Source organism: Hyaena hyaena, unplaced genomic scaffold, assembly GCF_003009895.1.
Source record: "Hyaena hyaena isolate Hyena2069 unplaced genomic scaffold, ASM300989v1 scaffold_167, whole genome shotgun sequence".
Taxonomy (NCBI): Eukaryota; Metazoa; Chordata; class Mammalia; order Carnivora; family Hyaenidae; genus Hyaena; species Hyaena hyaena.
Window position 1 is genome coordinate 190,734 of NW_024080798.1, and position 25,976 is coordinate 216,709.

At 49.2% G+C, this 25,976-nt stretch overlaps 1 protein-coding gene across 3 annotated transcripts in view; it reads right to left on the reverse strand.

The window, feature by feature from the left end:
- PRICKLE2 (prickle planar cell polarity protein 2) overlaps nucleotides 1–25,976 on the reverse strand; it is a 331,485-nt gene that overhangs the window by 24,668 nt on the left and 280,841 nt on the right. For all 3 annotated transcript variants that reach the window (XM_039240077.1, XM_039240076.1, XM_039240078.1), the window contains 2 exons: nucleotides 23,049–23,235; nucleotides 16,698–17,573 (listed from right to left, as the gene is read on the reverse strand). In XM_039240077.1, the coding sequence (XP_039096008.1) occupies nucleotides 16,698–17,573; nucleotides 23,049–23,235 (1,063 nt within the window). The remainder of the gene's footprint in view (nucleotides 1–16,697; nucleotides 17,574–23,048; nucleotides 23,236–25,976) is intronic.

The following is a 25,976-nucleotide window of genomic DNA, read 5'->3' on the forward strand; positions in this document are numbered from 1 at the left end:
ATGAAGTGCCCCTTGCTTTCTCCATGCCAGGAAACACGGAGTCCCTACACCTGGTAGAGCACATACAGTAGTTAACTACTGTTTCCCGAGTACAACTAAAACCAGGTAGGTCAAGGGCAGGCATTCTCAACCTTACCAACATTTGGGGCCGACAGTTCTCTGTTGGGAGGTAGGGCTGTGCACTTGAGGATGGTTTTGCAGCCTCCCCAGCCTCTACTCCCTAGACGCAGTGGCATTCCATGGGGCACATCCACATGCTGCCAGACACGGCCACAAGTCCCCTGGGGAGTAAGATCACCCTCATGGAGAGGCTCGGGGTTACGGTTAGAAGCACAGGACCCAAGTGCTGGGATCCTGGCCCAAATCATCCACTGCATTGTGGTCCTGAACACATTATTCAGCATCTCCAAGCCCTGGATTCCTTATCTGCAAAATGGAGATGATGGGATGCATATGTTTCAAGGCATGATCATCAAGATTAACCAAGGAGGGGTGCCTGGGTGGCTCTGTCGTTTAAGCGCCCTACTTCAGCTTGGGTCATGATCTCATGGTTCATGAGTTTGAGCCCCACGTCAGGCTCTTTGCTGACAGCTTGGAGCCTGGAGCATGCTTCCGATTCTGGGTCTCCCTCTTTCTCTGCCTCTCCCCCACTTGTGGTCTCTCTCTCTCTCTCTCTCTCTCTAAAATAAATAAACATAAAAAAAAAAAAGACTAACTAAGGAAAGTCTGCTTTAGTTGTTAACACAGTGTCCCATGTTAGAGGCTGCATAGCTGTCAGCTCTATTTTTGACAGTAGATCTTAGTCGCCTTGGGGATGGACAGAGAATGGTCTCTGAACAAGAGGGTGGGAGTGCAAAGAATCAGAAACTCTGGCAGGGTGGGGGTGTGAGAGTCTTGTGTTTAGTTTATAAAAAAGTGGGCATGCCTTATTTTAAAAAACGCCACTACCAAAACTTAGGAAACACTGATCTGAATCCGGACTGTCTGAAGCAGAGTTGCAGCGGACCTTGGTTCTGTTAGAATGAGGGAAAGCAATCAGGAGGTGGACGAAGAGGTGGGGCTCACCTGTCCCAGCTGGGGGCCCTCATCTTACAATGGCAGCCAGCCAGGGAGACTGTCTTGGCCATGCTGGGTGGGCTGCTGTGGGCCTCGTGTGCTCTGGGGGGCTGGGGAGCTGTGAGGAAGGGAAGCGAACAATAAAAGGTGCAGAAGACGATTTTTCGAGGGGCCTGTGGCAATTGGAAGACCCTGTCTATTTTGGCTTCCCATGCTAATGTCTCTCTAGAGAACCCGTCTTAACCGAGAAAGACCTAAGCTGTGTGTAAATCCCCTTTCCTCAGGCACAGTTAAGGGGCAATGTCACCAAGGGCCCCGTCCTTCTTCTTTAAGAGCTTTTCACTGACACAGAGAAACACGGAGGAGTGGTGACGTGGAGACTAGAGAAGCCCACTTACCCGTTCACTATCTATGTGACCCTAAACTCTTTGGCTCTTAGTTCTCTTATCTCAAGGGGAGAACCGCTGCAATGGTTATTGTTTATTGTTATCCGCTTGGCTTTTCCATTCTGGGCCTTAGTTACAACAGCATCACAATACATGGGTCCTGAGAACATTCCACATCTCTGTTGATGTGCAAGCAACAAACATTTTTTTAGTGTTTACTATGATCTATGCATTGTATTCAGTGTTTTCTCATTTAACTCTGTAAGGGTTGTGTGAGGTATAGGTGAGGAAATTCAGGCTCAAGAAGTTCAGGTTATTGGCTCAAGGTTACAGGGATGAGAGTTGAACAGGGGCCCTATCTGGTTCTTGAGATTATCATCTTTTTTTTTTTTTTAAGTTTATTTATTTTGAGAGAGAGAGAGAGCATTCACATGCATGAGCAGGGGAGAGACAGAGAGAGAGGGAGAGAGGGAGAGAATCCCAAGCAGGCTCTGAAATGTCAGCGCAAAGCCCGATGCGGGGCTCAAACTCATGAACTGTGAGCACATGATCTGAGCCAAAATCAAAGAGTCAGAAGCTTAACCAACCGAACCACACCCAGGTCCCCTGAGACTATCACTTTAATGGCAATTTCTAGTTCTTTTGGGTAGGATTTGGTAGAGCAAAGACGGTGCTAGAGGGCATTTATGTACGTGCATAAGTGAGCACTCTCTCCCTTGAGATGCACTACTTCACACAGAGACAAAGGGCCCACCCAGGGCAATAAAAGCAGAGCCACCTCACAGATCACACCAGAAGCCAGAAACGAATGCACCCGATGAAGAATTTGGATTTGCCTCAATACCTTGCTTCTCAATCTTTTCTGCCTGAAAGAACTACTGGGGAGCATTAAAATATTCCTTTGCCCAAACCAAGTGCCAGACCAGTTAAACTGGACTCTTGGGGATGGGGCCCGGGCAGGTGTATTCTTCACACCCCTCGGAAGAGTCCGTGAGTGACCAAGATTGAGAGCCAGTGCCTGAGTGTTTTAGCATCTACCTTACATCTAACCAATAGGTGTCTCATCACATTTTCCCTTAAAAGAGATTATTAAGAAGACTTGGCAGCCATTTTCTTTAGAGTAAGTACTAAATATTCACTTTAAACCTTCTAGGTTTGAGGTAGGAAGTCCCATGAGATATTGGCTCCTTTTTCCATGTTAACGGCAGCCAAGGGCCTCGAACATTTGTAACGGTGAGCCTTGGTCACCACTCAGTGGATCTGACCTATTTGTGCATTAGTGAAGGTCTCAGCTCCTGTCTTACCACAGTGATGAGATGCTAGAAGCAAGAGCAGTGTTACTTTCCTCCCAACAATATAAAATCCTCCAGCTGAACTTCTGGATATTGATTGGCCTTAGGAAAGGGATTCTGAGGAAAGATGGATGGTCCAGAGCTTTGAAGGTTAAGTGAAAGCCTGCTGTAATTTCAGCAACACCCACCCGGGAAAAATGATAATTTCTCACTCTTTCTTCTTAAGGACCAACAAACGTATCCAAAGAAACCTGGAGTCTATTTGCCAGGGTCAATACTACCTAATTTGTGAAATAAAAAAAGAAGGGGGTTTGTGAATCATACTTCCGCAGAGCATATGTTTTCAGGGTTACTGGTTACTTAAGGGAAGGCTTTTGCATTAATCAGATTTCTGTATTAGTTGCTTGGCTAAGCTAGGGTACCTGGGGTAAAAGTTGAATGTGCTGCAGATGTGAAACCCAGGATATGGCTGAGCCAGAAATCAGCACTGAAAGGAAAAGTAAGCTAGAGCAATAGAAAGAGCAACAGAAAATGTTTACAAACTTTTTTTTTTAACAAATCTTTTTTAAGTAATGTGTTTTCCCCTTAATCTCCCCAACACATATTTTTGACCTAATGCTTCTCTATACATCTGACTTTGCTTTCTCAACTCACTCTGTAAGTCATCTGACTTTTTCTACTTTAAGACACCCCACTGGAAAAGGGGACGAGGGCAGCGTTCTCAGAGGGATTCCAGGGGGTTGAACTGGAGCCAGCAACAAAATGTGAGTGCTTCATAGCTCTAAATATAGCTCTCTCCCCCTTGATGACTCTGCTGGCCTGCTTTCAGTTGCTGGAGCTGCACAAATTCTTGCCTCAGGGCCTTTGCATATGCCACTCCTAAGGCCAGTGGCTTCTTTCCCCTCCCCTTCTCTTCCTGTGTAACACCAATTCCTTCTTATCCAATTCTTTGCTTAAATGTCACTTCAGAGAGCTTCCTGATCATCCTTTTTAGGTGGTTAACCTTCGATATTCTCTATTCTTGACCTTGCTTGTTTCCTTCTTGGCACTTAGCACAATCTGTCTTTCTATGTGTGTTCGTATATCGCCTACTAGATTATAAACCATCACCATCCTGTTCTCCCCTGAAAGCTGCACCAGCGGCTGGCTCTCTTACCCTATGGCTTCCAGTGGGGCTTGACTCATGGGAGGGGGGTAGAGGGCAGAGGGTGAGAGAGGTCAAGGTGTTGCCCTGGCTCTTTCCGGCAGGCCACAGGTTGGCTGCAGGTCTGTACCTAAGGCCTTCATTCCCACTCACTGGCCCTCCTTCATTAGGCTTTAATTACTCTGTGTATTTCCCACATTTCCACCCAGGGCCATGACCTGCACAGGGACTGGGTCTGATTTATTCATCAATGTATAACTGAAGCATGGCAGGTGCTCAATAAATATTTATCGAATAAATTAATATAAAACAACTACGAGTCAAGATTTAAAAAAAAATAAGGAGGGCACTCGTTAGGATGTTCTACGTAAGAGATGCATCACTAAATTCTCCTCCTGAAGCCATTATGACACTATCTGTTAACTAACTGGGATTTAAATGAAATTAAAACAAACAAACAAAAAGTCTTTCTCTTCCGTATTCTGTTTCCTGAAACAATCTTATATCAAACTCTAGTATAGAAAACAGATGAAACAGGGTCGCTGGGATTCTGGGTGGTGGGTGGAGACAGCAGAGCATGGTCCCTGTGTAAATGGCCACCCAGCATATTAGAGATGTATTGTGAGCGAGCTGTGGAGGAGGCTGTGACCTCTGATCTTGTGTATACAGTTGTGGCACACAGTATTAGGGGCTGGGTGGAGACTGAATATTTACATCTGAGTGCTCCCAGGAGGACTTTGGGTTCAACTGGTGGAAGACAATGGGGGTTGGGGGGGTGGGGAGGAAACAGCACTTGTGTGAACCGACTAAGAGTGTCCACTTACGTATTTATTTATTTGGCCATAGTCTTGGGGCTCAGAGGAAAGCTGGGGTAAAAAATACCCTCCAGTCTCATGTGCTCCATCTAACAGTGCCAGATAAAGGTGTGTCAACCACACACAACTCCCCAACTACAGAGGCCCCCACCACACATGGATTCAGAAGCCAGCAAATGACAGAGGAAGCCATCTGCCTCTCGGGCAGCCCTAATCCCTAACAGAAAGAAAGTCACAAAGGACAGTGCTCAGGTGACAGAAAGCCCAGCCCGCTTATGGGTCACGGTTCACTCAAGGATGGGGAGATTTGGGTTGGAGAACGGCATGGGAACCTCGGGGCCAGGCTGGAATTCCTCTCTCTGGCTGGAAACACATCTGCAGATGAGGGCCTGGCTGGGCCTGGGGCTGATGACGATCTCAATGGGAAACTTCTCTTGTCTCCTCCCATTGGCTTCCTAGCTCAGGGCCCAAAGCAGAGCCTGTTTCTCATATAGAGACTCAAGGAACAAATGAACTCCTCTAAGCTGTGGCGAAAGGAATCCTGAGAAGTTAATTGATGCTGGGGAGGGAGAGGGGAGGGAAATCAGTGGGGAAAAGGCTAAAGTCTGGGAGCTGGCAGTGGCCTTTCTCACAGGGGGAAGGCCAGGCTCCATGAGCACCAATAGGTGTTACACGGGCATAATATGGCAGCCTCTTTGAGCTGGGACAAGGCTGGCAACTGAGGTCCAGAGAGACAGCGTTCATACTTCTGGCTGTAATCATTCCCGAAGATTCAAGCATCAGAGCTCTCCAGTTGTGGGCGTCAGCTTGGATCTGGATTGCTGACCCCTACGGACCTGCCAAGCGTCATGCCCACCCTTCCCTTCCGGCCCTCTCCTCCCATCCCTGTATGTGAAGGGTTTCTGAGTTCCATTCCCTCTTCCCTGTCCATGCTAAGTGAGCAATGGGCGGAGGCAGAGCTATAGGAAGTGGCAGGAGATGGGCACCTGGGCCATCTGATGGAAGGAGCAATAATAACTTTCAAATACTGAGTCTGCCATGTGCCTGGCACTCAATTAAGTGCTTTCTGCATATTACTTCATGGTTCACAACAGACATTGATATTCATGCTCTGGGACGCTGAGGGGGGTAGCGGAGAGATGTAAGCCACCAGCCTGAGATCACAGAGCTAGAAAGGCAGTGGGATTTTAGCCAGGTCGGTTTGACCCTTCGACACTAAAGCTCAATGTGTGCTGCAGCTGGGGTCAGAGCAAAAAGCAAAAAAGGCTCTTTCTGCTGCAGAGGAAGCTTCTGGAACGCCTGCCCAGGGTGGCTTCCTGATGTGACAGAGGGCTCTCCTCAGATGCGTTCTGAGTGCCTTCCATGGGAAGTGATCATTTCCAGTGCAATAGCCCGTGTCCAGACCAGGCTTCCTCAGCCTTGGCACTGCGGGCATATGGGATGAGAAGGTTGGCTGGGTCGGAAGGTGCTGTTCTGTGCCTTGTAGGATGGTCGGCAGCGTCCTTGACCTCTACCCACTGGAAGCCCCTGGCACCCTGCACCCCATGTTGGGAACATTCTTAACATTGCCCAATGTCGCCCCTAGGTGACACAATCCTCACCCCTCCCTGCTCACCCCTAATGAGAACTACTGCCCTAGGCTGCCCCATTCACACTGGGAGGGCATTTGTGTACAAATGCGGATTCCAGGTAAAGGGAACTTTTCTTCTGTTTTTTTTTTTTTTTTTTTTTTTTTTCATTTTAAATGGTTATTTATTTTGAGGGCAGGAGAGAGAGAGTGCACACGTGCACACACAAGTTGGGAAGGGAGGGAGAGAATCCCAAACAAGCCCTGTGCTGTCGATTCAGAGCCCTACACGGCGTTCCATCCTAAAAACCATGAGATCGTGATGTAAGCAGAAATCAAGAGTTGGACGCTTAACTGCTTGAGCCACCCAGGCGCCCCTCCCCTGATCTTTTGACCCAAGACCCAGTATCCAGACATAAAGGAAGCAATTTAAAAAATGAGTTAATCTAGGCTGCTCTTGTCTTCAATCCTCTCCCAACTCTAAGCTCAATCTGCTCCCGAGGAAAAGACACAAGTAAAGGCCGAAGTGGACTTTTCAATGCCTTTGAAAATCAGCAACTCTGGCTTAAGAGGCAGCCATCAGGAAGTGTGCTGCTGCCCGGTGAGCAGTGGCAAGCTCTGCACTGCTCACTGCTGGGGAGCACAGAGTCACGGCCAGGAACGCTCTCGGCATCGGCATCGGAGTAATGCTCACAGGTGGCCTCGGACTGATAACACCCTCCGGGGGGTAGATGGATCTGGGCAGGAGGACTGACTCCAAGAATCCCTGAGACTCTGCACAGGTGACAATCAAGGGATCTGTTCCAACGGAAGGCCCAGGGAACAGAAATACACCAAAGGACATTTTCTACGGCTTTCTGCAAAGAGCAAACTGAACAGGTTTCGGCCCCCACTCCTTGTCCATGGGAAGCATAAAAGAGAAAAAAGAAGACAGAGCTGGGGAATCTGCAAACGGGGACACCAAATCCTTGGGCGGCGAAGAGTTGAGAAAGGCTCTTTTCTGGAACAGAGGAAAAGAATGGGAGGGAAGTATGCCCGTTTTAGCTACGTGGATGAGGAATTTGGCATGACATTTTTAAACCGTTCGAAGTTTCTGGACCAAAGAAAACACTAGGCTCTGTCTTCTCAACTTTGTGTTGGAAGGCACAGACTCTATCTTCTAGACGCTGCCCCGCCTGTTTACTCAGCCTGATTGGTGACAGCTGCCTCCCAGAGACATACCGTGGTCTGGTTCCGATTTGGGAAGGGCAGGCGGGAGGGGATGCTTAGCAGAACATGGCTGGGAAAAACACACACGCAGACAGCTACCTGGGGGTTCAAAGTGATGCTCATGAAAATTATACGCAGTTAACCAACCAACCAACCCACCTCAAATTCATAGGAAACTCTCGTCTCCGGGCCTTTTTATCTTCATGTTAATTTATAGCTAATACAGGCCCCCTTTGGAGGTGAGAGGGTTTTATGGTCTACTTTTTCTGTTGCGTTCAATGACAATGTCAAGACCACCAAATGCCCTTGGCAAGGATTACAGTCTTTCATATTTAGTCCATACAATGTAACTAAGAAACAAACCGTCTGTGTTTCAGATAATGTGCTCTTGACTTACTAAGATGCTATTTGCTATTTGATGTCAGGGACCTCTTCAGAGCTTTTTAGAAGCAGCTTAATCTAATTTTTCTTTTGTCTAAGCAGGAAGCTAGACTCACGGCTAAGGGAAGATGTAAAGGAACAACCATGGGAGAGAAGAAAGTTCTGACCACAGACAAGCTGTGGAAGAGGGCTGATCGCTGAGGAATGAGGTGAGGAGTCTGGGTTTTTCTAGCTCAGCATTCCTTAAACTTAGCAGGCCTAAGAGTTCTGTGGCTGCATTTTTTATTAGAAATGTTGAGTCCTAGGTCTGGGCCCTGAGGAATTCTGTTGATGGGTCTGGGATGGGCCCAGGAATTTGCAGTGTTGACAAGAATCCCAGATGAATAAAATGTAGGTGGTCCCCTGGTTACTCTAACTGATGGAGAGGATGGTGACTGCTTACATGGAAAACAGATTCCCCGAAGCTGCCTCAGGTGGCTTGTACTAGGAAGTTTGTTTTGTTTGTTGGTTTTTGAGAGAGAGAGAGAAAGAGAGAGAGAGAGAGAGAGATAGGGTGTGGGGAGAGGGGCAGACAGAGAGGGAGAGAATCACATGCAGGCTCCACATAGCGGAGAGCCCAAAGCGAGACTTGACCCCATGACCCTGAGGCCACAACCTGAGCCTAAACCGAGAGTCAGACGCTCAACTGAGCTAGTCACCTAGGCACCTCAGGAAGTGGGGTCCTAATCACACTCCTTTCCAGTGCTCTGGGAGGCACATCACTCATGGGCAGAGGAGGGGTGGTTGGCACCGAATCACTGAGGGGCTCCCTCATCCTACCAGAACATTCTGTGGAGGAGATGCTCTAATGAGAAGGTCAAGCAGCTGGCTAGAAACTGAGCCAAACTATTTAGAAAGTTTGATTATGTTTATAAGGAAAAAGAGAGTCAAAGTACATTTTGTTGATGTAAGTCAAAGGAAATCGCGATTTAAATACAAATCAGTTCAGGAACCACCTAAATGTCCAATTCCAGAGACGCTGTGACATCCACTCGACTGAATATGAATACAGTCATTTAAATGGTGACACACGCTATGAAAACAAGCTGATGACAGAATGCAAATGAAGAAATTCAGGACTCAGAATATTCAATATGTTTACAATTCAGAAAAATTAATGCACCAGTCTACAGGGGGAAAACCTGAAAATTCATCAAAATATTAGTGTTAGTCAAGTGGTAAAGCTGGGATTTCTCTTGTACATTTTCCTAGTTACTCATATTTTAAAAAATTGACCATAGACACCTGAGATTCAAGGCCATTTTCAGGTGAATGGGAGCTAGGTCATTCCCCTTTGTGAGAGTCTCAAATTTGAAAGTTCCAAGAGAAATGTACACAGTCTTTAAAAATCTACTCTACAAAATCCTGTACTTGTCTGAAGAGCCGATCGGCCCCACCCTGGGTGAGTTTTCCAGGGTTGCCTTTTCAGTTAGAAAATGAATAAAATCAGCAATCTTTTCTCCCCTGTCAGCAATGACGGTTACTTACTCTGGGTACAGATGACTGCTCACGCCCAAGGAGGTTATAAATAAGCCTCGTGAATGGTTATTAAAAACCAGGACACTGGAAACATTTCTCTGAAACCAGAAAACTTCAGGGAGACTATGACCTAGAGCAGGGAAGGCGTCATCCCTCCAGGCTGAGCTCTGTCCCAGCTGGTCTGTCCAATGCTCCCTGTCTCTCTCCCTTGGTGCGAATATTCTCTGCTTCCAGACATACCACAAAATTGACTCCCAAAGAGAAACACGAGATGAATAGATTCTGCTACGATGTTCACTCTGCTGGTTTTCATCTGGCCCCTGGTCTGTGAGTCTGGTTCAGAGCCATGAAATACTAGCAAGAGGGTGCAGCTTCCCTAAGAAACATGGAGAAAGCCACCCTGTGGGATCAAGTCAGCAACCTGAATCACATCCTCAATGTTCAGCAGAGGGGTGGGCTCTGTCCAGCCTGCCCCTTGGAAACTTCTCCTTGCTGGCCTGAATCGCGCACCTTAAAGTCACCATGGGGACACGCCCCTTTGTCTCCAGAAAGCCATGGCTAATACACTGAATGGACATTAGGTGTCAAGTTCACATGATGGGGTTTCTCGAGGAAGGAACCAGACCTGGCGTCAGTCTCAGAAGGACAGGATGCCTGTGGCCCCAGGAGAAGACACCCATGCTATTGACTTCTTACAACACACTCTCATTTCCTTTGAAGATACTACTTTGATTTCTCTTTGAGAAGCCCATTTCCATTATCGGCCCCTACAGATGTTAGTTAGCTGAGAGCTGTCACCAGCCATCACCAGCCCTGGGAAGAGCCCGCCTGAGAATGAAGCCAGACGGCGGGGAGAAAACGAGAACCGAGAGAAGACAAGAAGGACATCATTTAGGCACCTGCATCCAACTGTTCCAAGAACCAAAACTCTGTGACCTTTGCAGACACTTGATTTAAAAACAACAACAACAGACTTATTTGTTTACACCAGCTGAGTTGCGATTCTGACACTTGCAAACGTGAGTTCTGTAATTCCGGGGAACGAAGACAACTTCAATGCATTTTCCAAGTAGACGCCAGGCTGGCCCTTGAGGCCAATGGGTAGGATTCTCGGTTTGCTAATGTGTAATTCCAGGCTGAGCCACCCATCCTTCTCGACGGAGGGAATGAACACAGGATCTGGGCCGTGCAATTTATGAGCACGATGGAGGTGTGGCCACTCAAGTAATGGGTGCCAGCTGGTTCAGAGGTTTTCCCTGACAATTTAAGTAAAGAAATTGGGGTAGAGGACGCATATCCAAGCTATGCAGAAGCAAAGGAGACGTGTTCCTGCCCAGAATTAAATATAGAAGTGTTCTGCGTTACGAGGATTAAGAAACATTTCAGACATTCTTGGTGAAGTGAGCTGTTCCAGCTGTTCCTTCAGATCGCCACTCTGTCGCTTCTCATTCTCTTCCAGTTTGCCAGCAATGCTGAAAAGTTTCCCCAGGACCCCCTAGCAATCAATAGGTCTTGGTGTTACACAACGAAGCGTCCCTTGTCAAGCTGTGTGGGGAACAGAGGTGTGGAGATGCCACAGCACTGCAACGCTGATTAAGGACAGCAGGGAGCCTTAGTCGTCTCTACTTACCCAGGCCAATGACACATGGGCTATCAGCTGATGCTGGTCTGGGTCAAAAAACACAGAGTAGGCAAACTTCTGGACATTTCTAGGTTTTCCATTTGCTTCTCTTCTGTCTCTCAGGACCCCTCCCCCAGGGGCACTGTAAACCTCGGCCAATTTCCTCTCCTAGGTCATCATCATATCCATCCTCTTCTCTGAGTCTTCACTGTTGTTTACACCGTGGGCCTTCTTGCAAGTCTTTATACTTGCCTCATGTTCCGACCACGGGGCCTTTGCACATGCTGCTCTTGCTGCCCCAAATCCTTCCCTTATCCCTTAGGCATCACTTTTTCAGGATACCCTTTATGACCTCCCTGACTGGGCTATATCTCTCTTAGCCCTCATTTACCACAATTTCATATTGTATAATTAGACGATTACTATCTGTTAAACTCCACAGGACTGTGCGGGGCAGGAAGGTAAGTGCCTTGTCCACCTTACCTCAGCTCTGCATCCCTTGCACAGGCCATGGCACCTAATCATATTATCAGCTAACAGCATGGAGCACTTAGAGGATATCAGGCACTGGTCTAAGTTCTTTACAGGAATTAACTCATTAATTTCCACAATAAGGCTATAAGACACTGTTGTCACTTCATTTCAAAGATGGGGACCTGAGTCACAGGAAAGATAAGCCAACTGCCCAAGGGGTCACCACATAGGTATTAAACCACCAAGTCCAATATCTACCTCTGGCAGACTGGTCTTGAGTCTGTGCTCTCATTCACTCCGCTGTGCCTCACAGGGTGGGTGCTCACATCACACTGGTGGGCAGAATGAATGAATGAACAAATGAATGAACAGAAATCACCCTTTCTTTCCCATCTCATCTGCATTTCCTTCCTTTAGGCCCCAGCTCTGCCTGACGCAGCCACTCGTACGGCATGTGGCTGATCCTCAAGCAAGAGCCGTGTTCACTGCCCTGCATCAGGGCCCTTTGCCGGGGACCAGCTGACCGTCTCCAGCTGTCCTTTGCTGTGGCCTCTGCCTGAGGCGACCAGTCCCCATTCTGTTCTGCACCTGGCCCCAGCACAACCAGAACCGTGGCCCTAACTTGCACTACAGTCTTGCTGTCCATTCTGTGAGCGCCTCGTGCTGGGGGCCAACCCCTGGACATTCTGCTCTTGTCTCCGTGGTCGTTAAGTGCCTCCGACCCAGGCAGGTCACTTCGGACTGCCCCTTCGCTCCTGCCCTGCCAGGGCCAGACAGACATCAACAAGCTGGCTGTGGCTGGAAAAGAAATCCTGGTCCTTTTACATATGGTCACTATGCAAATCCTGATCCTGACCGTGAGCCTACCTGTGAGGATTACAACAGAGAGGTTAAGAGCAAGGGCTTTGCAGACTATCACACCCAGGTTCCACGGCTCCCCAGGACCACGGGGAGGTCACAGCTTCTGTGTACTTCAACGTACCTATCTATAAAATAGGGTAAATCATCAGGCTTATCTCATAGGGCTATTATGAGGATTTAAAGGGATGTTCTATGTGAAATCATCACATCAGACCACACTCTGTGGTCTTACGGCTGTCTTCAGCTACTGCCATCATCAGCATCCACATGTGCCATGGTGTGCTGATTAAGGTCACAGGCCCGCAGCTACAATGCCCAAGTCTGAATCCTGCTCCTCCACTTCCAAGCTGTGTGGTCTTGAGCTATGCAGAACCTCTCTGTGTCTCACTTATGTCATCTATGAAATGGGAATATCAACAGTGTCTACATCACAGGGATACTGTGAGTTCACACTACTGTACCTAGTATGTGACCAACACCCAATAATGATGGCTGTTGATGCTGTTACTGCCATCTGTGAAACTGTGATCACCCTGGCTGCATGCTGCTTGGGAGGTGCGGTTAGGCGATGGCAGGGTTCAAGGGCTTCTGAAACCTACATCCTGCTTCTACTTCCACACAGCGCTCATATAAATGGCAACCATGCTCGCTGACTCACTCTGTGTGAGTGTAAGGGATGGATTGCGTTTTCCAAGGAGAAGGGACAGGAAGCTCTTGGTTCTAAACAGATAGGGGAGGCGTCAAAGCCCAGATTTAAGGCTGGCAAGCCACTGGGGCTGTTTTTCCAGATCTGTTCAAAGGCAAAATGCTGTCTACCAAAAGATCATGCTTCATGCCAGAGTAAACACTACAAACTTTTCCAACAACATGATTTATTGACCACGGAAATAAAAAAAAAAATCCTTCATCCTGAAAACCAGCTTTCACCTAAGGATCAAGGCGTTTCGACAAAGCCTTCTAGGACACTAACCTGTTACTTACACGCTGGGATTCCAGGATTTAGAGATACACGGCTCTGAGCACTGCCTTCTCAAAAGACAAAGGAATCATCCAGCAAAATTTAAATGCAGCAGTGGGGGGTTGGCAACAAAATGGCCAACTTTCCAAGTCTAGTAAATATCATGTGTGTGTGTGTGTGTGTGTGTGTGTGTGCACGCGGGCGGCATAAAATCTAGAAGGCTATTTAAGCTTGAATAGCTTTGCTCCAGGTTTAAATATTAGCTGTCATCTTTCTTCCACGCTGCTGTATCTGACAGATCTATGGAAACACGGAGGCACAACAGGCATTTCTTCAGTTCCCTACTTCTCAGGCTGTCCACATGCTGGTTTAAAAAAAGGGGATCCCACGGGAACGTTTTCAAGCCTAAAAATGCAAACGTGCACAGCTGGGGAAGTTGGGAGATGTCAGTAGCCAAAACATTCCTAGAGGCCCAAACTCTGCACCAGTATGTTTGGGATAAGAACGGAATACTAACGAAAGGCATCAGGTAGCCATTAGAGAAGGTCTTCCGTGTCACGGGCTATATTAACGAGTTTAAATGCATGATCACGTAATTCTCCCAAAAAACACCGTGAAGGAAGTACTGTTATTTACCAAATTCCATAGATGAGGTAACGCGCCTTAGAGAATGTAAGCAAGGTGTTCAGCTCCGACATGATGAAGGCTGGATGTGAACTGGTAACCCCAAAACATGAACTGTCTATCTGAACACTGGGACTCATGTGAGAATTTCCAAAGAGGCAAATGATGGGGTTAAACGTGTGCCCATCTTACAAGCTCACTTCCTTCCTCCATGGGTGCTGTCCAACAGAGCGGCTGTGAGCTCCATGTGGCCACGGAAATCAAAGGCAATTTCAAATCCCGCCCCTTGTCAATGAGCCCAAATGTGGCTAATATAGCTGGCGGCCAGAAGTTTTAATTTCATTTAATTTTCATTAATGGAAATCCCAACAGTCTCACGGGGCCATTGCCTCCACTGGACAGGGCTGATCAGCGGCACTGTTTTTGCTGTATCAGACGTGGTTCAAGGATGTTTCACCAAAATCCCACAACAGCAGGGCATGAGGTGCTCTGCCCCAGGACCCGGAGAAAATCACGGGGATAAATCCCTTGCCTCTTCTTTAGGATCAGAGACAGTACGTTCTTCAAACAGAATCACATGGCCTTTCCAACCTCTCCCGACCCCCAGATCTCCCGATTTTCTCCTAAGTCACAGCACGAGGGGACACAAGTCCAAAGAGAAAAACCGAAGAACAAATGTTCTCAAACAGTGGTGGCATCAGCTTCAGCGGGGTGGAGGCTGGGGGGTGGGAGTGTGTGGCTGATTGAAATGAAGGTTCCTGGGTCCCCCCACAGTGGGCCTGGGGGGGTGGCCCTGGGTTCCATGATTGAAAGAAGCAGCCAATGTAGATTCTAATGCAAGTGGTCTAGCTTCAGAGGCTGAATTATGAGTTTATCTCCTGCCCTCTTAAATAACGACAGCATGTACATATTTCGAGAATAGCACAAACTGGGCTGGAAGCCCGGTGGCCATCACTCTGCACTAATTGCTCACTTCTGTGACACCAGGCAAGGTGCTTAGTCACTAAGGCCTCATTTTTGTTTCATCTGAAACAAAATACCTGCTATATGGCCCCCTAGGACAAACGAGGGCATGAATGTGAAAGCATCTGAGACAGATAAGGGGTGAAAACCACACTGTACAGACATCCTACAGGTCAGAGACACATTTTGCTTGTCTCACAGAGAGTTTCAATCTATTTTACATTTTAAAAATCCAAACTTTTGACTGGTCTGGAGAAAGTGGAATGGCTGGCAACTTGGTATGATTAAGAACATTGCTCTGGGGTCCCAGGCACAGTTTCAAACCCCCGCTTGACTTTTTAAGAGCTGGGTGACTTTGGGCAAACTGTTCAACTTCTTTGTGCTTCAGTTTCTTCAACTCTGAAATGGCGATCTTAAGAGTATATCCACAGCAGAGGGCTAGGAGGCTTTAATTAAGTGAGCTAATATTTATAAAGTGCTCAGAACACAGTCTGGCATGTGGAAAGAGCTCTAGAACTGCTAGTTGAAGAAATAAACATCTTTGCACGTGGCCACTACCAGCTGGCGCTGAGCGCTGGCTGTCAGCGCCAGGTGGGGGTGACGTGCACGTTTATCACAAGTGCCACCAACGCCCCTTTGACCATGGGGCTCCTGATAGAAGGGGTGGACATGTGTCTCCCTCCTTGGGTGTTCTGTCCATAAGGGAGAGACACACTTAGTGCATCTCAGAACAGTCCTTCTCACTTATCTGTGAAGGAAGGAGCTGTTTTTTATTTTCAATCCACTGCACACAGACAGGTGGTCGTTCTGAGCATGACTGACACACAGGACATGCCGTATGCAACTCACTCGTGGGATCCATGACGCCCTGAATGGTCTGTACCTGCACAAGTAAGACAAGCCCACTGAGCATGCACGTGGATGTTGCAGCAATGCCAAACTGGTCTAAGAGTTTCTAAACATCATCATTTTCAGTACTTAGCGTCCCGCGGACTGTGGCTAGCCTCCTCCCTCACTTTGAGGAGCACTGTCTTAGAGAACATCTACACCTGTGTTCACAGGCACACAAACCAGCTGGACGATTTGGCTGGGGAGAGCTGGTTGGATTCTCTCTCCCGCTTACCCCCCTTCTATCCTTTTCAGCCTGCCTGCCTTTTCCTGTCTACCCGCATTTCTTTTCTCTTTACCTACTCATTAAAATGAGCTCCCTAATGGGACACTGGGGCTCAGAACAGCCTTGCAAGCTATCGTGGATGCTCCGGTGTCTCAAACATTACCCAGCTTTGCAAGTACCGCCCCCCAGCTCACAGCTTCCTCTGCTCCTGAATGTCGTCTCTGGCCAATAGCACCTGCCGAGGCCCATGGCTGCCACATCCTCCACAACCTCGTCCTGGAGCTGTTCTCCAGCAGCCGGAAGCCAGTGACCGAAGGACGCGGTGGTGTGGGACGTCAGCCCCTCTGTCGCAAGAGGGAGCCAAATGTATGACACAGCTCAGCCTCCAGAGCCCCAGTGGGATCAGGTTGAAGTCAGACTCCAGCCCAGATCGCACTCTTCGCCTGGCCCCTCCCCCCACCCTGGGCCAGCTCTCTCCTTCCCCTTCTCTGGGAGCATGCCCTGAACACGCCACAGGCATCTTCACCCCTGTCTCAGGCTCTGCTTAGAGGGAATGCGTACAAAGACCGAAGCCATCTGAAACTGGGGTTCCCCGTCCTGGACAGCCTGTTGAAGGAGGACACATGGCGGGAACAGCATGAAAGTCCTGATGACCAGCATCAGGTCACCCAGAGATTCCCTCTGCTCCCTGTTTCCCAGGTCAAGAGAACCTACCTGTTGCATTGGACAGGGCCAGTGACTCCATGGACCCCGGAGGGGTCTGCTCTGTGGGCGTCATGTCCTCGGTGTATTTCAAGGAACTGATGGGATGGCGGGTCCGGCACTGCTGAGCGGATATGCCCCCTTCCTCCTCCTCCTCCTCCTCCTCGTATTTGGGGACCGGGATGCTGCCCCGGGTTTCGCTAAAGCTCTGACTGGACATATCACTGTAGCTCTCCTGCGACCGCAGCCGTCCCGGGTAGTAGTCCTCACGGCATTCCTTCATGAAGCTGCCACCGTGCCCCTTCATGGCCAGCGAGGCACTCCTTTTGGGGTTGCTGAAGTGCTTGCCCCACATGTCAGGCTGGGCCCCGGCCCCTTGCCCCCCCGGGCTGTAGGAAGTCCTGATGTTGCACTGGCTGAGAAGCTGCAGAGGACTCTGGGATTGGTTCTGCTCCATCTTGTTCCCATAATGGTAGGGCTCGTCCCGGCTCCTCCAAATGGGGTCTCGGTTGAGGCTGGGCGTCTGGCTGGACAGGCTGAGCAGGTCCATCTGCAGTGACAGGGGGTCCACGTCGGCCGACAGCCGGTTGGAAGTCACCTGCAGCTGGCTGTGCTGGGGCAGCATGGGCTCCTCCGTCTTGCCCTTGTTCTTGCCGATCTTGGCACTGCGCCGGGACTCCTTGGCCCGGGCGTTCTGGAAGGCCGAATCAGACGAGTCTGAGCCATTGGGGTCCTCCCCGGCACTGCAGGCCCGGGAGCAGAAGATCTGGCCCTGCTTGGGGAGGAACGGCCGCCCCAGGAGCGATTTCTTGCAGTGAGCGCAGCAGAAACAGGTCTCGGTGGCATGCCAGTGCTGGCCGTCGTAGGTCATCTGACCTTGGTCGATCCCTGGGGGTAGAAGAGACATGGAAGAGGCTGACAAGTTGCTCAGAGCCCTGGACTACCATGGGAAACACACAGCGTCCTGGTTTGGCTCAGGGTTCCAAATACAACAGAATAAACTCCGCAGATCAATCATCAGGACCTCGCACAAATGGTATTCATGTCCTATTATGAGAGCCCCCCTGTTCTACCAGTCAGCTGCCTCTTAACTCATTTGCTCTGAAGGAGAAAAACTAGCTCCAAATGGTCCGTGCAGGAATCCTTCTGCCTGGGATTCAGTCTCCCACACAAAACAGCACTAACGACACTAACACATGTCGTTAGTGCTATTAGAAGACCGCTTTAAAAGCTTTGCACGTAGGTAAACTCCTTTAACTCCTCCGCTGTAGGAGGGAGGTTTCTAATATGATTTCCATTTTTCAGATGAGAACGCAGAGGCACAGGAAGGTTAAATAACTTGCCTAGGGGAGCCTGGGTGGCTCAGTCGGTTAAGCATCTGACTTCGGCTCAGGTCATGATCTCACAGTTTGTGGGCTCAAGTCCCGCATCGGGCTTTGTGCTGACTGCCAGCTCAGAGCCTGGAGGCTGCTTCGGATTCTGTGTCTCCCTCTCTCTCTGACCCTCCCCTGCTCATGCTGTCTCTCTCTCAGAAAGAAATAAAACATCAAAAAAAATTAAAAAAAAATTACTTGCCTAGCTTAATACAACTAGGGATCGCGGGTGAAATCTGTATCCAGAAGTCTTGCTCCTAACCATGACATTGATACTTTCTCTTTCACTCTACTTGGGGGTCTGCTCAAGTGCCAACTCCTTGGAGAAGTCCTCCTATACACCTGAGAGCATCCTCTCTACCATTCTTCACCCTGACCTGCTGGATTTTTCTTCACGGCATGCACCGTGCTGGACATCGCACCACTACGGACGTACATCTGTTTGTTAATTCTCTCCGCCCACTAGAAGCAAAGCTCTAGGAGAAGAGGATCATTAATTTTTCGTGGCATGTCCAGGAGCACGGCCTGATGTCTCAGAAGGGCTCTTTACACACTGAATGGATGAACTGAATCCCATACCAAGCATAGGCCATTCAGATGAAGAAATCACTGTAACAGTTCAGTGAAAAATAAACACGTGGATTTCAACACTTGGAAACGCTTGGGTGTGGTTCGTCAAAGCTATTCTCCATAAGCATGCACGCCCTTTCCTTACTATCATCAGGGAAGGAAGAAACGCACTTCCTCCCCCATGCCAGGGCCGTCCCCGATTTGCACAATCCTGTTTCACCTGCCCTTCAGGAACCTCCCAGAGTCCCGAGAGTTCTTCCTTCTCAGCATTGCTTCTGCCCCCTTGCTGGTGCTGGGGCTTAATCTCCCTGTGGGACACCATCTTCTCGCCACCCCCAGGCCATGAGCTTTGGGCAGGGCTGAAGCCACGCTTGGACGTAGCACTGGCCAGGAAAGAACTGTACCTCTGACCCCGGGGACTGAGTTAGAGGTGGGCACAAGACCTGCACGAGTCCAATGGGAGGGGCACCTTGGACTGTGGCTAAGACACTGATGCGCGGAGGCTCTCTTTCGACAGCAGTTGCTAAGCTGGCAGAAAGGAAGTCTGGACACGTCGGGGTCCCCCCTCCTGTGGGGCGAGCCCATGGAGTATGCAGTCTCATGGGATTGCTGTAGGATGGAAGGGGGCCTCTGCAAGACTCCTGATTTCTGAAAATAAATATCTTTCCAGAAATGTGGTAGAACTAATGACACGGACAGTCCTGAACCTGGACATCCCAGGCCTAACTTGGGGAGACTTGTCTACAGAGGTGATAAACAAGAAACTGGAAAGCAAACTCTACACAGAAAAAGAGAGAGGTAGGAACAGAAGGCAAAAGGCAAAGCAGCTGTCCTGGCCTCCCTGGCTCCCTCGCGCCCACCTTCACATCCCTGGGACGCAGGGAGAGAGAGGCACAGGCAATTCCTTGCCTACGCGCTGTGCCCCCAACTAAGGGGTCTCTGTTTATTTGGGAGTCTGGCCCTAGGGACCAAGAAGGGAGTTTGAGAGGGACAGGTGCAGCCACAAAGGACGCTCTATGACAAAAGGGTCACTGTGGGAATCAACTTGGCCTTCCCAGGAGTGAGCGCTGGCGGACAGGACCCAGAGCTGAGCTCGAGCCACATGTGCTCCCCAGGCTCCTGGGAGGGTGTCAGAGATGCATAGCCCTGGAGCACAATCCTGCCTCCCTCAGAGGGAGGCCTCAGGCATCAGATGAAGAAAGGGTCGCATCCCATCCCAGCCAGTTGAAAAGATGCTGAGGCCCGTCTACTGAGGTTCTGGGCTGGTTCTGGCCTGAGTGACCGCAAGCGAGTGGCTTCGTCTGTCTGAGCCTCAGTCCCCTTCGCAGTAAAACCAGAAGAATACTAGTTCTGACTTCACACGGCTGCTGTGAGTTAATATGCAGAGGGTGCAGAGATCCGCCCGTGTCGGCTAGCTCCTCTCGCTGCTCTGCTTCTCCTGTTTTGCTTTGTTTTTTAATGTTTTATTTATTTTTGAGGCAGAGACAGAACTTGAGAAGGGGAGGGGCAGAGAGAGAGGGAGACACAGAATCTGAAGCAGGCTCCAGGCTCTGAGCTGTCAGCGAAGAGCCTGACTTGGGACTCGAACCCATGAACCATGAGATCATGACCTGTGCCGAAGTCGGAAGCTCAACTGACGGAGCCACCTAGGTGCCCCAAGCCTCTCCTGTTTTTTAGGAGGTCTTACTGTGCTTCTCCCTCTCTGCTCTGGGGGCCACTGCCCAGACGTAGTCCACAAAAGAACCCCAAAGCCAGCTCGGTCGGCCCTGCCCTCCCTTCTGGAGGGCTGGGCTGATACCCCACTGCCCTGCATCCCAAGTGGCCTCAGCCTCACCCACTCCCTGTCAGAAGCATGCAGGAAGCCTGGTTCCCGGATGCGTCCCCTACCAGCTGCCTCTCGGCGCTTCTGCAAGCAAGCATGCACAGATGTGGCAGCGGGGGCCCCTTCTGGGGACGGGGCCTCACAGGAAGGCTGGGCTGGGCTGGGGCGAGCAGAGGGGAGGCGGGTTCCAAAGTGCCCAGCAGGCAGCACAATGTGGTCCCCGATAAACATCCCCAATGGCAGACGGTCCGCTGAACTGCCTGAACTCTCAACATCTGGAAAAGGGCTCTGCTCTTCCACATCTAAGCGTTCCTCTTTAATTCCCCCCTCTAAGCCCCGTAAGCCCTTCTCGGAGGGTGTGTGTGCGCCTACTGCTGCTACAGCCTCGGTCTGTTTATAGGACTGTTTACTCTGCGGTGCGCAGGCAAAAGCACTGTTGCCCTAGCAACGGCTGCCTGATGCAGGGTCCGCTCTGAGCGGCTGTATAAATATGGAATATTTGTGTCATATGGTCAGAGCAAGGCACCAGGAGATGGTGGTGTGCATGACAGAGCACACCCTTCCACTGTTGCAGGAAATCAGGTTTCACGGAAAAGTAGATTTAGAAAAAAAAAATTGGGGACAGCATTTTAACTGCAGCAGTGAGAATACTGTGGGCCACAGAGGTCCCCTTTCCTGGTAAAACATTGGTGCCTTTTTTACGGATTTAAGAGGGAAGGAGGAGGGAATGCCAATCCAAGTCGCAAACAGCTAGGAGAGAGAAAGAGAAGAGGACAGAGGGCCCTTCTGAGGAAGACATGCTGTGGTCACAGGCAGATTTTCTCCCTTCCAAGTTGCTGGGCAAACATTCTAAGCGTCCGTTTCGGGAGAGGCTCTGGAGCATCCATGTAAAGGAACCGAAGAAATGGCAACACTAGTGAGGAGGGGGTATCGTGGCTACAGGTAAGGTGTCTGCACCCTTAGCACCTCTCAGCTGAGCAAGTGCCGACTGGCAGACCCAGAATGCACAGCGGCAAAGCCGAGGTCCAAAAGCTGCACCATCTTCCTCTGATGCGCCCCACCTTGTCCTTCCTCACGTGGCCAGCCACCTGCCCAAACCAAGCTCCCCGTTTCCTAACTCTTCACATCAAAGCAAGTCCGTTTCGCTGTTTTGATCTTGTGAGAAGTGGATGCTGCTGAGCACTTGGGCGAGGCCTTCAGGGGTTGGGAGGAAGTGGATTTGCACAGCACCCAGGCCCTGGGAAGGGAATACCGCTGGATGATATGGTTGCCCTGCAATGTTGAACCCCGGGCCCGGCTGGGACTCCAGCTCAGAAACGCCTTATGCGAGCGGGCCTGGCTCTGTGGGACGGACTGCCGGGCAACAAAGGACTGCTGAGCACATAGTAGGTGCTTTGTCGACAGCGCTGTGATCTTCATCAGCTTACAGAGCTCTCCCAGCTACTAGCTAATTTTTCATTGAAAAATAACATTTGGGATGAAGCAGGAAGACAAAATCACTCCTCTCTGTTTCCAATATAATCTAAGTGGGGCCACATGGGTGCCCAGAATGACTGTCTCCACACCTGCCCACTACAGGTGAGAAGCTGGCAGTGTCCAAGCAGATTTCAGGGAACCGCACGGGCCACAGGAGGAGCAGGCCACGGGTCTCACCGACATTCACCCGCTGCCAACTCTTCCATTTTCCTTTTTAAAGGGTGGCTCCTTCTCAAGGTGCCAGGACAGGTGAGCGGAAGGAGGAAGCCACAGATGCGGCATGATCTGGAAGACTGTTGAAGGGCCGAACAAACTGGTCATTTGCACAGAGAAAATGACCGCCGCCATCTCAGATCTGCTGCTGGGCAGGGAGGGTTTAGAGCTCATAAGCTCATTCAGGTTCTCTTGCTTCATATTAGGCTGGGTCAGCTTTAGCTGATTTTTTTGTTGTTGTTTTTAAAGACATGCTTGCCAGAAACCATTTGGTTTTCTTGACCATCTCTTTCAACAAGAGGACTTTTTTGGGTCCTCCCTCCATGGATGCTCAAGTGTTTCCAAGGATGCTATGGAAGACATCTGTTTATCTTTTCCCTCATGTTTTCCTTCCGGGACCTCTCGCCTTCCCCTTGGTTGTGAGGGCCGGACAGCCCATCGCCCCATCTCGGGGGGGGGCCGTGATGCAGACCAAGGGAAATGCCCTCCGCTCTTGTTTCCAGGGTGGAACACATGACCCAACCAGGGACGATAAGGCTCCTATCTGGAGGAACTCATTCGGATTCTAAAACACCCATGGCCCCGCTCCTTTGGAGAAGGCAAGTGCTGAGATGAGGTCGACGTGGGGTGTCCTCCTGGCCAGCATGCAAAGACAGCTTGCTTTTCCGCTGCCAAGAGAAGGCAAGCTGAGCCGAGACACAAAGGACCCAAAAGCCCAGACTCTGTTGGAACCCTTAAGCCATCCCTATCTGAAGGGAGCACGCTCTTTGTCCTCGTGAGTAACAGGAGCCAAGAGCTTCCCTTTTTCAATGAAGCCCCTGTGAGTTGGCGAGAGGGACTGTCACTACACCAGACACCGAGGGGACCCAGCTGCAGGAGGACTGAGCTGGGCACCCAGCGCCGCCTCACCTATGTGTTGAGCACAGGTGTCGCAATATTCTGCGTACAAGGACTCGAAGCAGTGGCAACAGTAGGGCCTTCCCTCCTTCATGATGTAGCGCTGGCCGCCAAGCACTGTCTCGCACTCGAAGCAGCAAAAGTGTTTCATGTGCCAGTGCCGCCCCTCAGCTTCTGTGCATTCGTCTGCAAAGATGATCTAGAGGTGGGGAAGCCAAACAATCAGTGGTTAAGACCCAGCCACGCGAAGGCACTTTAAAGGACAACAGCTATAGGGGCCCCAAACTAGAAGGATGGGAAAGCATGTCCTTCCCGCAAATTACTCAAGAAAAAGGCCATTTGTATATGCATGTTCTAGATCGTTATCGGTTCTCACATTGGGATTTGCCTAAAGCACAATTAAGCACAGTTTCTGGCCTGGCCAGGTATGAATTTAGCCACATTTAATAAGAGAAATCTTGTTCTACTCTGAAGAATATGAGGCAAGACCAGAAACTGATAGCTCATGGGAATCTGGATAACACATATATGTTTTATTTGGCTGATACACAATCTTTTTAAAAACAAGAAATGTCACATTGATGCCTGGAATCCTGGTTTCTCTGTTGAAAATAGAGCATTTGAGAAGAGGGACTGCTGCTTCCAGATGAGTGTTGAGTTCTTGAGCCCAGTCCTATTCTTCACTACTCACAGTTGTCTTAAAATGTGTCACCTTCATGGATAAGACCTGCTTTGTCCTCAAGAGCATTTGTGCTTTGACCTCCAAAGTGGAATTTTTGAAATTTCAAAACACAGATTTCAAAGCTTACTACAGACCGCAGTAATCAAGACAGTGTGGTGCTGGAATAAAAATAGATCAATAGAAGAGACATAAATGTCCAGAAATAAACCCAAGCATTTCTGGCCAACTGATGATCAACAAAGATGCCAAGGACATTCAATGGGCAAAGAATAGGCTTTTCAACAAATGTGGCTGGGACAGTTGGATAACCACATGCAAAAGAATGAATGTGAACCATACACAAAAATTAACTCGAAAGGGATCAGAGACCTAATGAGCCAAATACTAGAAAATGCTTAAAAGAAAACACAAGTGTAAATATTCATAACCTTCAACCTAGGTTTCTTAGCTGAGACACTGAACAAAAACAACCAATAAACACATGAAAAGATACTCAACATCATTACCCAACAGGGATATACATTTCAAAACATACATGTGATATTATTTCATACCCACTAAGATGACTATAATGAAAAAGTAATTGTTGGGGAAGATGTGGAAAAACTAGAATACTGTTCACTGACGGTGGGAATGTAAAAGAGCAAAGTTTCTCTAGAAGAGAGTCTGGATTCCCTCAAAAAGTTAAACACAGAATTACTGTATGAGCCAGCAATTCCGCTCCTGGGTATATGTTCAAGAAAACTGAAAAGATATGTGCACACAAAAACCTATATGCATGTTCATACCGCGCTGATCGTAACAGTCAAAAAGCGGAAAGAACTTAAATGTCCATCAGTGGACAGACAGCTCAACATAATGTGATGTATACACATGAGTGAGTATTACTCACCTTTGGGAAGGAATCACATACCATTACATGCTACAACATGGATTAACCCTGAAAACATTACTCTAAATGGAAGAAGCCAGACACAAAAGATCCACTCATGTGAAATGTCCAGAATATGTAAATGCATAGAGACAGAGAATAGACTAGGGGCTACCAGGGACTGGGGGAAGGGAGAGTAACCACTAATAGATCCAAAGTTTCTTTTTGGGTGATGAAAATGACCTAGGATTAGACAGCAGTGACAGGCATACAACTCTGTGAATATGCTAAAACCCACCAAATTGGACACCTAAAAAGAGTGAACCTTATGATGTGTGAATTACATCTCAATAAACAAAAATTTCAAGACACTGAAATCAGCATATTCTTTGGCCATCAGGTAACAGAAAGTAGGAGGAGAACTAATTTCCAGAAGTAGAAGAAACTGAGGCAAAGCAGCTGCCAGGAATTAGAGAGGTGGGACTGAATTCAGTTTCCCAAATACCTGTCTAGACGGTCTTTCCAGAACATCACCATTAGCTTTAGAATCCAAATTAGTTAAGGCGGGTCGACTTCCTCCTGGAAAACTGAACCTCCCCTAGGCAGGTAGCAGTCGGCTGTGGCTGAGAAAGGGGAGGGCTCCCTACAGAGACCCACACTGCTGTCTGCAAGGTCAGCCAGAACCCCAAATCCCTTTTGTGCAGGAGGAAACCCCTCTTCAAGAACCTTCCCCAAATTATTCCATAAAGGCGGTCAGGTTTAGAACATTCTCCTTTCTCCACCAAATGTAAAACAAAAACAAAAACTTTTTATAATATATATAAGCTCCAAACTTTTGAAGCCAAAGCACGTCTTCTCTTCTTGCAGCTCGTGGTGGGAGAAAATACCAGGGATTAGCGTGGTACTCCAGTCTGCCTTCTGACCTAGGGTACCAAATTCAAGGGCCTCTCAGCGCGTGGGGCACAGCTCTCCAAAGGAGGTGTGCCTCTGCCTCCTGACTCCTCATCGGAGCTTTGCTCGGTTATGGGAAAACCAACGAGTGCCACCAAATGTGACACTTCTTCTTCAAACCCGGTTGCTCACTGAAGCTCAGGAATGGGAACTTAAGTGCCATGCCGTGACTGACTACTCCTTGGGATCTGGGCTGAAATCGGACGCTGCACAGTGCCTTTCCTTAAGAGTTCAGGACTGAGCTAGTGCCAGTGACCCTCCCCAGCTACAGAAACTGCTTTCCTGCTTGGGTGCCTGGGAGATGACCACTTTCGGACAGGCTAGCAAACAGGGATGGGCAGGGCTTGCCTCTTGTGAGGGTTCACAGAAGAAGGTGGAGCGGCCTATGGTTTTCTGTGCAGGGATGGGGTATGTGGGGGGGAGTGTTGGGGGGGTA